A 13,519-nucleotide genomic window follows, 5' to 3' on the forward strand; every position below is an offset into this window, starting at 1 on the left:
ATAATGAAAGGGGTTATATAAATATAAAATCTAATTAATTATTTATATGCTATGCACCCATAATTGGAAGGATAGGGCCCCTTTTGCTGTATTGTCCCTTCCCCCCAATCACTAAACCTACAAAGAAAATCTTTCCAGTTCCCACACCTAATGAGAGAAAGGAGACGGGAATTACTTAATTTTTGGAAGTCATGGAAGGGTGGGGCTCTGAGTCAGTTTATAAAGCACCTGCTCATTCACTTCTACCTGTTTAAAGAGTATAAACCTGCTTTGGGAGTCACTGTCAGCTCTGTGACCTACGCTCAAGGACCACTTTTAGCCTCTGACTTGAATGCAGCAAAGATCACAATGGGGATATCTACCAGTTCGTACCAGGTAAGAAAGAACAAAATAAGAGTATTTGAGATTCAGATGTGCAGGCAGCTTCTGCAGTTTGTGCTGTTTTCAGAGTTCTGCTTTAACTACAGAAGCAATCTATAGTAGGTAGACTTGCTATTTGTTCTCTAGCTACGGCTGTGAGAAGCCTTTGTCCTACCACACCATCTTTCATAGCAGTGAAGGCACTTGGATGGGTTTTGTTTGCTCTATACCTTCAGCTTGATCAATTAATACCGTAACTCTGTGTCAAATAGCTAGTCAGATGACATGGTGATGGACACAGTATAAGAAATGATGTAATCAAAAATGACCTCATTTTTCATGCATCTGAGGTGATACACAGGGGGAACTGTGGGAAAGGTTAAAACACTTAAGGGGTTAATGAACTCCTCTAAATTTGGGGGGTCCACATGTGACCCTGCAATAATGATTTATACCAACAACTGAAACTGAAAAGATGTTTCCTTTTAAATGTTACCACTGCCCCCTCTTGCTTCCTTTCAAAATGAAGCATGCAAAGAAATCCATTGTGAAATGTAGATAGACATCAGATGAATCCGTGCACAATGCAGTGCAAAAAACTGATCTTATGCAAAAAGTACCAGGAGAACAAACTAGCTTAGGTTTTTGTGTGTTTTTAGTGGGGGTGGAAGGTGGGATTGAATTTGCTCATCACCAAAAAGTTGAATAATTAATTAGTGATAGCAACATTCCCTGCTTCATAGGTGAAATGTCCTTTTGTTTCTGCTTTGAATCCCTTCCTCTAGCTTTTCTTCACTGTGTAGTTCCGCTTCTTTTTTTGTGTGTGTGGATTGGAGCATGGAACTTTTATTATTTTCTATCTTAATTCCTTTAAATGGAAATTCATTTACGGAACGCCCTACCCTCCACCCCCCCATGCTTGTGGACATGTGCCATGTTTCTCTGATCCTTACCCAAGATAAGAGTTTTGCCCGAGTCAGCCTTATGTCTCACATTCCTGACAGGATTGTTAAGTGCCCTTCAGTTTTCCAATGATTTCCCTATGTTTCCAGAATACATATTCTTTCTGGCTCCTTCTTTGAAGGAAAAGTTGCCCAACCAAGGATACTGAGGGAGAGAATTCTAAAGATGTCAGTTTCACTTCCTGTGTTCTACAGCGGTCTGAGTCTTTGAGACCCACTTTTGTTGATATTCTGGGCCAGATCCTCAGAGGGTGTGAGTTGGCATAGCTTTATTGAAATCAGTGGAGTTATGGTGATTTGAATCAGCTGAGGCTCTGGTGCAGAATGTCAACAGTATTGATATTAGCATTTTTTGTCCTGCTTCATTATCTCCTGTTGACTGTACAATATGCAAAATAGTCACATCATGTCAGAATGTGATGGTTTCTGTGGAGATTCTCTACTTGTGTGTAGCCCACTGGTTAGTGAGTGTTACAGTTCCCTCTTCTGTGCCAATCCACAGAGAATGAGAGTTTTTACAGTTCCTAGCGTCAGAGCTTTAGATTAAAATGCTTTCAGCTTTGGAGGTCCCTGGAATTGCTGCATCTAGGTATGAATTGCCAGCCATTGCAGACTCTGAAGGATATGCAATATGTTTCTTAGAAGAGGCTCAACTAAAAGAGAGGCAGCAGATTTTTCAAATAGTTGAAATTTTCATGTGGTTTTCAGTTGTAGCTCCATATAGAGTGTATTTGAAATATCACTTAAGATTTAATAAGGAAAAGACATATTGCTCATTCCTATACAGAATATGCTGCTTCTGCATGGAATTCACCAGATTAGCTGCGAATGATTATATAAAACCCAAACCAAAAGGAATGCTGTTCAGTGAGTTAGTAATAAGAGTCTGCTGAAATTTAATTTAATAAAATAATGGTGGATGCGAAATGACTTCCTTTGAATTTGCACAGATCAGTGGAACTGGTGTCTTTATTTTATATATATTAACTGGTATTGATAAAACAAAATACATTTATGAGCCACCATATATCTCCATGCCATTGGATCATAAGATGTTAAGTCACACCTGTCATATTGATTGGTTAATACAATCTTCTCCCCAGCTCTTTTTATTGACTATTAGTGAGTGGAATAAGTTATAATAAATAACCTCACACCTCTAAAGTGGAGTCTCCCCTAGCTCACCCAGAATAAAAAAAAGAGAAGAATCTGGGCAAATTGGAGGCTTGACCAGTGGTTCCAGGCACAGCACAGATCTACATGGCCATAAACCTGCACAGAGAAAGAAGCTGAACATGTCACAGGGAAGAATTTCATCCAGAAACTCTTTGGTGATTAGTATTGAAATATTTAAGAGGACACAATAGCTGACTCAGCTTACTCTGGAGTTTATTTCTCTCTCTCTGCGTATGTTCATTCCATGTCCTTTGTTTGTCATTGTTCAGCAGATGGAGCCCTCTCCTTGCAACTTGCTCAGTGTAAAAATTATCAGAATGAAAAATCTGCGGAAGGCCGACCTGTGTGAGTATCTCTCCAGTTCCCAGAGCTTCCTCAGAGATGTGAAACTACTGGCTGTATAACTAAGCAACATAAACACAATAGAGGTTACCAAAAAGAAAAGAGGAATCCCTATGCTGTACCTAGATCCCAGGTGTACACTTAGAGGACATTGTATATTATGCGACAAAGAGTCCTGTGGCACCTTATAGACTAACAGATGTATTGGAGCATAAGCTTTCGTGGGTGAATACTCACTTCGTCAGATGCATGCTTGTATATTATAAGAGCCTTTGTCAGTGAAATTCTAAAATCCAATTACCACATTGTACACAAGAAGCTTTGGCAGAGTGTCTTGTCCCACCGAAACCATATAGCACTGTCAGATTCAAAAGTACCTTGGAACACTCCAGAGAACCAAAGTTCAGAGTCTGCCCTTAGGATCCATGCACTGACAGGAACTTCTCTGTGTGGCTCTCCCCAGGCAGATGGTTGAAGGGTCAAGCACCCTCACAATGCTGTCTCTCCCTGTCCCCCATTCCTCTGAAGAGCACAGAGTGGTGTCTGCAGGTCTAGGGATTCATGAGTCGAGAGGGGGGATGTTCATCTTCTCCTGTGTACTGTGAAATATAATACAGCCAAAGGCATTATTTCCCTTCCTGTGAAGAGCTCTTTGGACTGAGGAACTCCTTTTAAGGAAGGTGGGGGTCAGACGGAGAGGCACCAGCCCCAGGGTTCCTGGCTTTGTGGCTTCCAAGGAAACACAATGTCAGGAAGCCAAGGTGGAGCTTCACGGAATCCAAAGCCAATGCAGAGGCACAAGCAGGAGCACCGCCAGCTTTTCTGCCGCCCTAGGTGGTGGAAGGTCCCGCCCCGAAATGCTGCCCCCCACAAAGGCGGCGGAAGGTCCTGCCGTCGAAATACTGCCACGGTCGCCGCCCTGCAAATTGTAGTGTCATAGGCGACCGCCTAGGTCGCCTAATGGGTTGCGCTGGCCCTGGGCACAAGGCCTTCATGTGGATAGATATGTGCCCACAGTAGATCCCAGGGGATTGGTGGGGTATACGGGTCAGACCTCCAGTATCTTCCTCAGGGGGGCAAATCCCAAACTTTGACAAAATAATGCAGAGGAAAATAATGAGGGGAGCCTTGAAGAGCTTTCTGGTCCCTACATAGTTGTTTCTGCCCAGAGGCATTATCTCTCTCTGAGATAACCTTAGTTTAAAGAGAATAGATGATACTATGCCAGAGGGGAAGGAAAAGAAATCTAATTCACATCTGTTCTCTTATGGGATTTTCTTACTGCAAATGTGTAGTAATAATTTTACTTACGGCTTTAATAAAAACAGCATCTTGTGCTTTACCTTGCTATTATGGAAGCTGGTGCATTTCTCAAAATAGGTTAAGACAGGTTATATGACTAAATGAAAAATGCCAAGCTTTAATTTCACATTTCTTCCAGTATTATGTGTTGTGTTTTCTCAAAGAGTCCAGCACTTGGTGTAAATTTGTTTGTTTATGTTCTGAGGAGACAGTTTCTGCTATCCATAATGACAATCTCCAGGACTTTTTGGTCACCTGCAGTGAAAAGGCACCAGTCTCTTTAGGAAACACACTACCTCCCGCAGTGCCCACTGGGCAGTGTGGCACTGCCCCTCCCCCAATGCAGTCTGTGCCTTCAAGGCATAATTGAGCCCTCACTTGGCTAATTGTTTTTATTCCCAGTTACTCTCATAGAAGCCCCAGAAGTATGCAAATTAGTACTTTAATGATACTCTTAAACAATACATGAAATTCATAGTACAGTAGAAAGTGCTGTCAACAATGATGATCTCTCTTCTTCAGAACACAGTAGGTGGTCATTTGTCTTGTATCAGTGAATCTATTTTAAATAGAGAGGCTGAAACCAAAATGCCTTTACATGAACCAGCCCGAACTACCTTGGTTCAGATAAAATGAGCAGAATTGCAACCATCTAGAAGTTTTAGTTTCCTGATACTGGTGTTTTGTTTGGGTCCCCTATGGGCTTCCCCACTGACAAATGATGCGAAGAAGAGCCTTCTGATTCCCCTCTCACTGTGGAAGGGGAGTGAAGTAATCAGGAACATGAAATTTTACCTAAAGATCCCTTTCCTGTTGCTGAGTGTAAAGGGAGAGGACCCCTAAGTGAGTGCCCAGGCCCCTTCTCCCAATGGCCCAGTGCAGGAGTCTGAATAGATGCCTTCAGGACCTCTCCCAGAGCAGAAAAGGAGGTTCCTCCCTCATCTCAATTCTGTTTGAGGAGATTAAAATGGCCTATGGGCCTGAAGAATATCTCACCCTGTCAAGCTAATTCTGGGTCCTTATCACCACACAATTCCCCTCTAATGGGCCCTGGCCACTTGCCTGAAATTGACTTTACCATATTCCTTCACCAGCTCTTTTCCTTTTCTTTCCGTAAATGTCTTCAGGGAGGGAAGCCAATGCTCTTTATCCTTTCCTCGCATTTGATTTTCTTTTTTTGTGGGAGTTGCCTACAATTGGATTACTACCCTTCCTAATTCAAGAAGATCTTTGGATAAAGGCCTAGGCAGTGGAAGAGCCAGGATTAGAAGTCAGAAGTTCCAAGTTTCCAGTCCTATACTTATTCTATTAGATCATGCTGCCTGTTAAAGTCATTGCTTGAATATAAAAGGCATATTCACACTATAATAGAATGCAATCTGGAGTCTGGAACCGAAACAGTATTGGACAAAAGGTGTGTTTACCATGTTGCAGCCTTTCTACCTTACTCTGTGAAACATAGACAAGTTATTGCCTGCAAATAAATGCTGAAAGCATTTCATCAACAACACCTCTAAGCTATTATTCACACAAAGTGGCAAGATAAAATCATGAATAATGAGAAGTTGCACAAACAACATTGAAACAATGCTTGTGAAAGGAGAGCTTTGGTGGACTTGGGTACATCCTTCAATTGGTGAACACCAGGCTCCCAGAGAAAAAATTCCAAGGTGCAAAAGATCAAGAAGGAAAATAAACAAAGTTTTGAAAACAAAGTGTATCACCCCTTCTGAGGCAGATATTAATATGCAGGAAGCTAGTGCTGTAAACAAATTAGTTTGACATCCTTTGGTATCTGATTCAGGATGTTTTGAGATTAATTGAGAGCATTTTGCAAGTAGGAGTTGCAGATAATCTGTGTTTACTGATGAGTGAGTAAAAGTGACTAATCCACAGGGTTGAAATGTGGACAGTACAAATGGTGGCACTTGTGATTCTGACTTCCATGCCCACATTCGCAGAACTCCTCACTCACCATACCTAGTACTCAATACTACAAACATTGCCCTGAAAAAATCCTCTATGAAGTATTTCTGTATTGAGCCCCAATCTTGCAACTAAAACAATGAGGATGGACCCTGTGCAGAGCCTTGTTGAAGTTCTTGGGGCTCCTACTAAATCCATGGGTTCACCTGCATGGATCAAGCTGCAGGATCAGGGCCTAAATGACTGCTGTTTAATTTCAGTAATATTTGTAATTCACTGCATCTAATTTGTATGTACTAACGGGATCTCTTATGACAAAAATACAACTGCCCCCATGAAATACATAAAAATTGGTAGAATATTATAATTGAACAAGTTTTAACTAACATGTCTGTCTTTTAAAAAAAATGTTTAAACCCTTTGGGCCAAATTCAGAGGTGACAAAGGGTGGTGTAAATTACATGTTGGCAGCTGGGTGTAACTTATGCTGTGAAGAAACAAAAGGGAAGGGTGTAGGTGGATAAGTAACTTAATAGAAAGGTGTAAAATAACCCAAGCCTCACCAGTTTTCATAGAATCATAGAAAGATGGAAGACTTCATTAGATCACCAAGTCATCTACCTACAGAACCTTTCCCTAGTGTTTTGTTTGGTCTAGTTTTGACATTCTGGAAAGATGAGCCTCCACCACTGTTCATGGGAGATTTCTCCATAGTGTCACTTTCCTAATATTGAGATTACATTTTCTTCTCTTAGTTTCATCTCATTAGTCCAAGTCAAATCCTGGTGTATGACTATAAGTAATTCTCTCTCCTATGGATACTTGTAGATAGAACATCTATCTTACTTATTGCTGAACCAACCTGTATGTTCATAGCTTTTTAAATCATTCTTCATAAATCAGTCCTTGCCCCCTTTCTCCATTTTTGTTCCTCTTCTCGGAACACCCTTCAGTTTGTTGGTATCTTTTGGGAAATGTGGTGCCCAGAAGTGAACAGACTATTCCAGAGGTCATTGCTCAAGAGCCAGACGGTGAGGGACTGCAACTTCTCCTGTTCAGTCTATTATCACCCACAGGTGGCTTTGTCCACCAGAGCTTTCCAGCCTATTTTCTCCCACTGAATATCTGTATTTAAGGTTATTTTTCTGCAGGTATTTTACTCTTCATTTTTCCATAATGAACCTCATTTTGTTATTTTCAGCTCAGGTTTCTAATCTCTTTGTATCATTTATCTGTCTCAGCTCGTGTTTAGAACGCCTCCCAATATAATATCTGATTACTCCTTCTTCCAGATTATTAATGAAGATGTTAAATAAGGCCTTTCCTACCACCACTCCCTCAATATCTCACTAGCAACTCCCACCAAGTAGATACATTGCAATTATCATCGCTATTTCTTTATGGTTGTTTTAGTGAGCGTTCATTCGGCATGGAAGAGTTTTTGTCCAAGACAATCTGAAGTCTTTATTTAAAGACTTTTTATCTTGCATCTTCATACCCTCTCTTGCTACTCCTTCTCACCCTCCACTGTCCCATTAGTATGTAAGATACACCTATTTATACCTATTTGCATCTTTTTACCAATATATAATTGACAACACCATTGGTCATCTGTGAATTTGGCCCATTGTGTGTGCCCTAGATACTCTCTGCTCCCACACTACAGCCATACAACTCTTTTTAGACCATGTCTGGGGCTTGGTTGCTTATAACTAGATACTAATGCAGATTATTTTAATCCTTATCAAACTCACTGACCTTCCAGACCTCACTATAAACATTGCCCAGGAAATATCACAAAAACAACACTGCTGTTATTGCCAGTGGTGTTAGTGTTCAGGAAAATCAGAGACCCAATTACTGGCGGTATAATAAACAATACATAGATATACTGGCATATTAGTACAAATCTTTTAAAAGGGGAAGAAAAAAGAACCAGGGAATTATAGACTAGTCAGCCCAACTTTGACGCTGAAAAGATACTGGAACAAATTACTGAACAATCAATTTGTAGATGGCAACAGGTTTATAAGGAATAGCCAGCATAGATTTGTCAAGAACAAATCATACCAAACCAACCTAATTTTCTTCTTTGACAAAGTTACTGACCTAGTGGATGGGAGGCTGGGGGCAGCAGTAAACATGATATATCTTGATTTTAGTAAAGCTTTTGACAGAGTCCGAGATGACATTCTCATAAGCAAGCTAGGGATATATGGTTTAGAGAAATTACTATCAGGTGGGTGCACAACTGCTTGAAAGACCATACTCAAAGAATAGTTATCAGTGGTTTGCTGTCAGTCTGGCAGGGCCTATCTGTTGGGTGCTTGTAGGAGTCTGCCCTGGGACTAGCACTATTCAATATTTTTATTAATGACTTGTATAATGGAATGGGAGTGTGCTTATAAAATCTGTAGATGGCACCAAACTGGGTGGGATTGCTACATTTTGGAGAACAGAAAGTTAGGAAGGAAAAATGAGGGGCACAGCTACAGAATGGGGAACAACTGACTAGGCCGTAGTACTGCTGGAAAGAATCCGGGATTTATAGTGGACCACAAATTGAATATGAGACAACAATATGGTGCAGTTACAAAAAAAAAAAAAAAAAAAAGCTAATATTATCCTGGAGTGTATTAAAAGGAGCGTCTTATGTAAGACATGGAAAGTACTCTAATCGGCAGTGATGATACCTTGACTGGAGTCCTGTGTCCAGTTCTGGGCACCACACTTTAAGAAAGATGTGGACAAATTGGAGAAAGTCCAGAGGAGAATAATGAAAATGATAAAAAGTTTAGAAAACCTGACCTATGCGGAAAGGTTAAAAAAACGGTGCATGTTTAGTCCGGAAAAAAGAAGACCTGATAAGTCTTCAAATACGTTAAGGGCTGTTATAAAGATGACCGTGATCAGTTGTTCTCCATGTCCCCTGAAGGTAGGACAAAAAATAATGTACTTAATTTGCAGCAAGGGAGATTTAGGTTAGATATTAGGAAAAACTTTCTAAGGGTTTCTGGAATGGGCTTCCAAGGGAGGTTGTGGAATGCCCATCATGGGAGATTTTTGAAGAACAGTCTAGACAAACACCCATTGGCGCCAACTTTTCCCAGAGTTGGTGGGTGCTCGCCTCCGGCTCCGACCTGACTCCACCCCTGTCCCAACCACTCCCACCCCTGCCCTGCCCCCATTCCAACCCCTTCCCCAAAGTCCCCGCCCCAACTCCACCCCCTCCCAAATCCCCCTCCCTGTCTCTTCCCAGAGCGCGCCATGTTCCCCCTCCTCCCGCTCCCTCCCAGTGCGTGCTGCCACGAAACAGCCCTTTCGTGGCGTCACACGCTGGGAGGAAAAGTGGGGATGCAGCATGCTCAGGGGAGGAGGTGGAGCGGAGGTGAGCTGGGGCAGGGGAGATGCCGGTGGGTGCAGAGCACCCACCAATTTTTCCCCATGGGTGCTTCAGCCCCGGAGCACCCACGGAGTCGGTGCCTATGCAAACACCTGTCATGGATGGTTTTGGTTTATTTGGTCCTGACTCAGCACTGGGGGCTGGACTTGAGGAATTCTCCAAGTCCCTTCCAGCCCAATATTTCTATGATTCCATACTAATGGCATGCACTGGCACACATTATTGCTCCTCGAATGGTTCTCCACCATATTAGCCATAGGATTAACAATCAGCTCTTATGCACAGCACACAAAGTTGTGTAGTATAAAGACGTAGCTGTCTGTCATGCTGTTTGAATCATCCTAGGGCAGTGAACTTTGGACACTCTGGGTTTGTGCAACCACAAGTAGTAAGCACATCACTTATACAGCAAATCACTGACATTTCAATATTTCTCCATCAGCTCATTGATCACATGGGATTAGGAGCAGGAAGAGGGTGAGAGTGTGGTTATCTGGACACAATAAAATTGATCTGGTTTTAAAGCAAGTGGTTGTACAATGGCACATGATCTTGATTAGGGGCTGGGTGCACCATTCCCTTTGTGTCTGATAGTTGACTTTGGGGTGTTTAGGCACATTCACTATTTGCTTATTTATAGCATCCATGCAAATTAGCACTATGGAAGATTAAATGGAAATATATATACACGTTATAATTTCACTTGATCCATCCCATACTGTGGGAATGTCCTGCTGTCCACCATTATGTACTGGTTCATACAATGTGCAATACATTATTGCCTAAGGTCACCAATAATAATAAAAACAACGAGGAGTCCTTGTGGCATCTTAGAGGACTCGTTGTTTTTGCTGATACAGACTAACACAGCTACCACTCTAAAATAATAATAATGTGTTGCCATGATTGTAACCATCACATGTCTAGACCAGCAGCTGAATCACCTCCAATTTAAAATTACAGAGTGACTGGAAATCTTTGAAGAAATATGGCCTCCAATGTTTGATTTTTTTTCCAATTTACATGCTGGTCAGATAAACTGTTGTAGTGTTATAAAAACGTAAGATTCCAAAGTGGTATACATTGTTTCCTGTGGTGCATGCTGTGCTTGAGGTGTTATGACATTGCACAGATATCTGCTCGTAGGGATATATGGAAGCTTGGAAGCCTGGTTTCTATTCATGACTCTGCCTCGGGTTCCCCATCTGTAAAAAGGGGGTTTGTGGACCTACTATGGCAAGTGCTTTGAGATCCTTGAATGAAAGATATAAAAGTGCCAAGTACTATTATTTATCATGATTTGTTGATGAGGTATGTTTTTGTGTGATACCTATTATGGGGACATCAAACTTGGTTCCTTGCTCTGGTATCGGTATTATTGTCTTGAGCAATATGTGTCGGTGTGGCCGTGGTATTTTCAGACTTGGATCATGTTGCTGTAATGATCTCTGATGGTACTGTGCAATTAAGACCCAACCCTGCTTCTATACCAAAAGATAATTAGTAACTTGTGTAATAGCCTAATAAAGTGGCCTGGATCCTATATATGGATGCTACTTTATTTTTTCTAGTATATTGCCCAACACTGATCCTAGGGCTGACACATCATACACACTTTTAGGGACTGGCTATACCATGATTAGAGCTGAGTGAATAAGTGAGTACTGAGTGATTTTTCATTTTGGTGTGTACGTGTATCTAGCATGGTAGAATACAAAAGAAAGCTATGCAGAAAATGTAATAACAGCAATTCTTGGCATTTCTATAGTGCCTTCCACCTGAGGATCTCAAAGTACCTCACAAACATGAATGAATTAAGCCTCGCAACACTCCTAGGAAGTATTATGAGATATATTTTACAGATGGGAAATGAAATACAAAGAGGTTTAGTGACTTGTCTAAAGTCACCCAGAGGGACTGTGGTAGAGCTAAGAATAGAACCTAGATCTCCTGACCCTTGTCTTAATTATATGTATTTACTATTATTTATCATGAATACAAAGCTGTAGACATGCACAGTACTGTACAGTAGCCTGTAAAGACCACACAGATAACAGGACTGTGCTCCTAAATATTTTTGGGTGGGCCTGTGAATCAATATGTTGCTCTCCACAAACTCCAAGCGGGATCACTCCACTGTACACAAGCCTGGTCTGAGAATTTTGGGGAGGGTCAATGAAGTGATCTGTTGGGTCACACAGAAATGAAATGTCTCATTTTATATTAAAAAGGGGGCAAGGACAGCTTCCCCCCATCCCTTCCACGTCTCCTGCTGCAGGGTGTAAGGAGCTTAGCTACTTGTGCTGGAACCTCTGTGCTGTTTCCAATATTTAAAAATGTTTTTCTTGGTATGGTAGTTACTAGGACCATTGGAGGAGGTGGTGGTTATGTGTGAGATTTTAAAGCACTGACATATTCATCATCACAACCTCCTCCATCCCTACGGGGAAGAGAGATAAACATTATTCTTCCCATTTTACAGATGGGGAACTGAGGCAGAGAGGTTACATGACTTGACTAAGAGTCACAGAGGGAATCAGAGCAGGGTTTAGAATGCAGGAGTCTTACGCAGAAATGTTAAACCGTAGCAATGGGTTTACACTTTCCTGTCTATCTGTATGAGGGAAAGGACAGCAAACAAAAATCAAACCACCAAACAGACCCGAGATAGCTTTGTCACTTCCAAGTTCCAAATATTGAGGAAAGGAAGAGTAAAACCATTGACTTTGTGATTCCCAAGGTCAGGGCTACCCATAGAATGTACAGTGTAAAGGCACAAGCAAAACCAAATGGGACAAGTCAAGACGCAGCATATCCAGATTTGGGTGTGTCCATTGTACTGTAGCTTAAATGTTTGAGTAGGTGTGTATTTCAAATGGAAAAGTTTTCCAAATAGCTTCATAAACACTATATAGTGATTTGCACTGAGGACCCGTTTTCTCCATGCCACTTGCAGCAGTTTTCGCTGGCTAGTCATACATTAGTAATAGACCTTCATTTTTTAGGGTACACTTCATACAGTTTTAGGGGTGGGGCACAATGGGTGGTGTAATCCTATGATTCACATTTATCCTTTGTGTCCTATTGCCTGAAACAAAGTGCATTCACACTTGGGTATAAGTTTGCCACAGGATTATTCTTATCCATATATAACTTCCCTTAGATTGTGTCATGCATACAGCTGCTTTAACATGCATACAGCTGCTTTTAGGAAAAGACCTGGGATGGTCATGATGGTGAAAAGGGCCAAAGTCATATTTGCAAAGTGCTGTGCAAATAAACCCAATCAAAAAATAATTGTAATTCTTTTACCAGGTAGAGAGAGAGAGACCTCATCACTCCTGAAGAAGCTAAAGTGCTCGGGAATGATCCGATATAGCAGCGTAGTGCTAGAAATCATCCCATACTGAAATCCCGGATCTGAACATACCTCAGCTATAAAGGAGCTCAGTTCTGAAGCCAAATTTCATAGCTAGCCTATAATTCTATAACTGACTGAAGCAAAACCCCACACCAAATACCCCTGACTTTGGGGCAAATTCAAATCCAGATGTGAAGGTTGTGGCGTCAGCCCATTTCTAATTAAAACAACCAGACTGAAACCAACACAATGTCATGCAAAAGAGCACCCTCATTTTACTCTGCTGCTTTGAAACTTAGGCACATTTTCACTCGCATAGCAAAGAGTTTTACAAATTTCATCAGCCGCACTTTTGGGCTCATATGGAAATCACATGACAAGATAAAATTGCAAACAATGAAATTACGCAAACCGTAATAAAACTTGGCTTATAAAAGTGTACTTTTGCTGACGAGGGCAGCAGGTTCCCAAGGCAAATGTTCCACAGTCAAACTGTTCAAGAATGTTCAAAATTGCAATGACTTTGGTGGGGTTTTTTGGTTGCTGTTTATTTTGACCAGCTTAGGGCGTGGTAATTTTTCCCCCAAAAAATTCAAAACTTGGGCAAAATATGTTGACCAGGTCTATGCTGTAGTATTTTTAAAATTTTTGTAAAAAATGAAGAGTAGGCAGAGGTAAAGATTCAAA

The 13,519-nt window shown here is 41.3% G+C and overlaps 1 protein-coding gene across 2 annotated transcripts in view; it reads left to right on the forward strand.

The window, feature by feature from the left end:
• Positions 1–290: 290 nt before the first annotated feature.
• Positions 291–13,519, forward strand: part of LOC128836592 (cytosolic phospholipase A2 epsilon-like) — a 49,797-nt gene continuing 36,568 nt past the window's right edge. The window contains exons 1-2 of one of the 2 annotated variants that reach the window (XM_054026995.1): positions 291–375; positions 2,768–2,843. In XM_054026995.1, coding sequence (XP_053882970.1) covers positions 349–375; positions 2,768–2,843 — 103 coding nt within the window. In that variant the 5' untranslated portion in view covers positions 291–348. The remainder of the gene's footprint in view (positions 376–2,767; positions 2,844–13,519) is intronic. The other variant, XM_054026996.1, reaches the window with a different exon arrangement.

Source organism: Malaclemys terrapin, chromosome 4 (assembly GCF_027887155.1).
Source record: "Malaclemys terrapin pileata isolate rMalTer1 chromosome 4, rMalTer1.hap1, whole genome shotgun sequence".
Classification (NCBI taxonomy): Eukaryota; Metazoa; Chordata; order Testudines; family Emydidae; genus Malaclemys; species Malaclemys terrapin.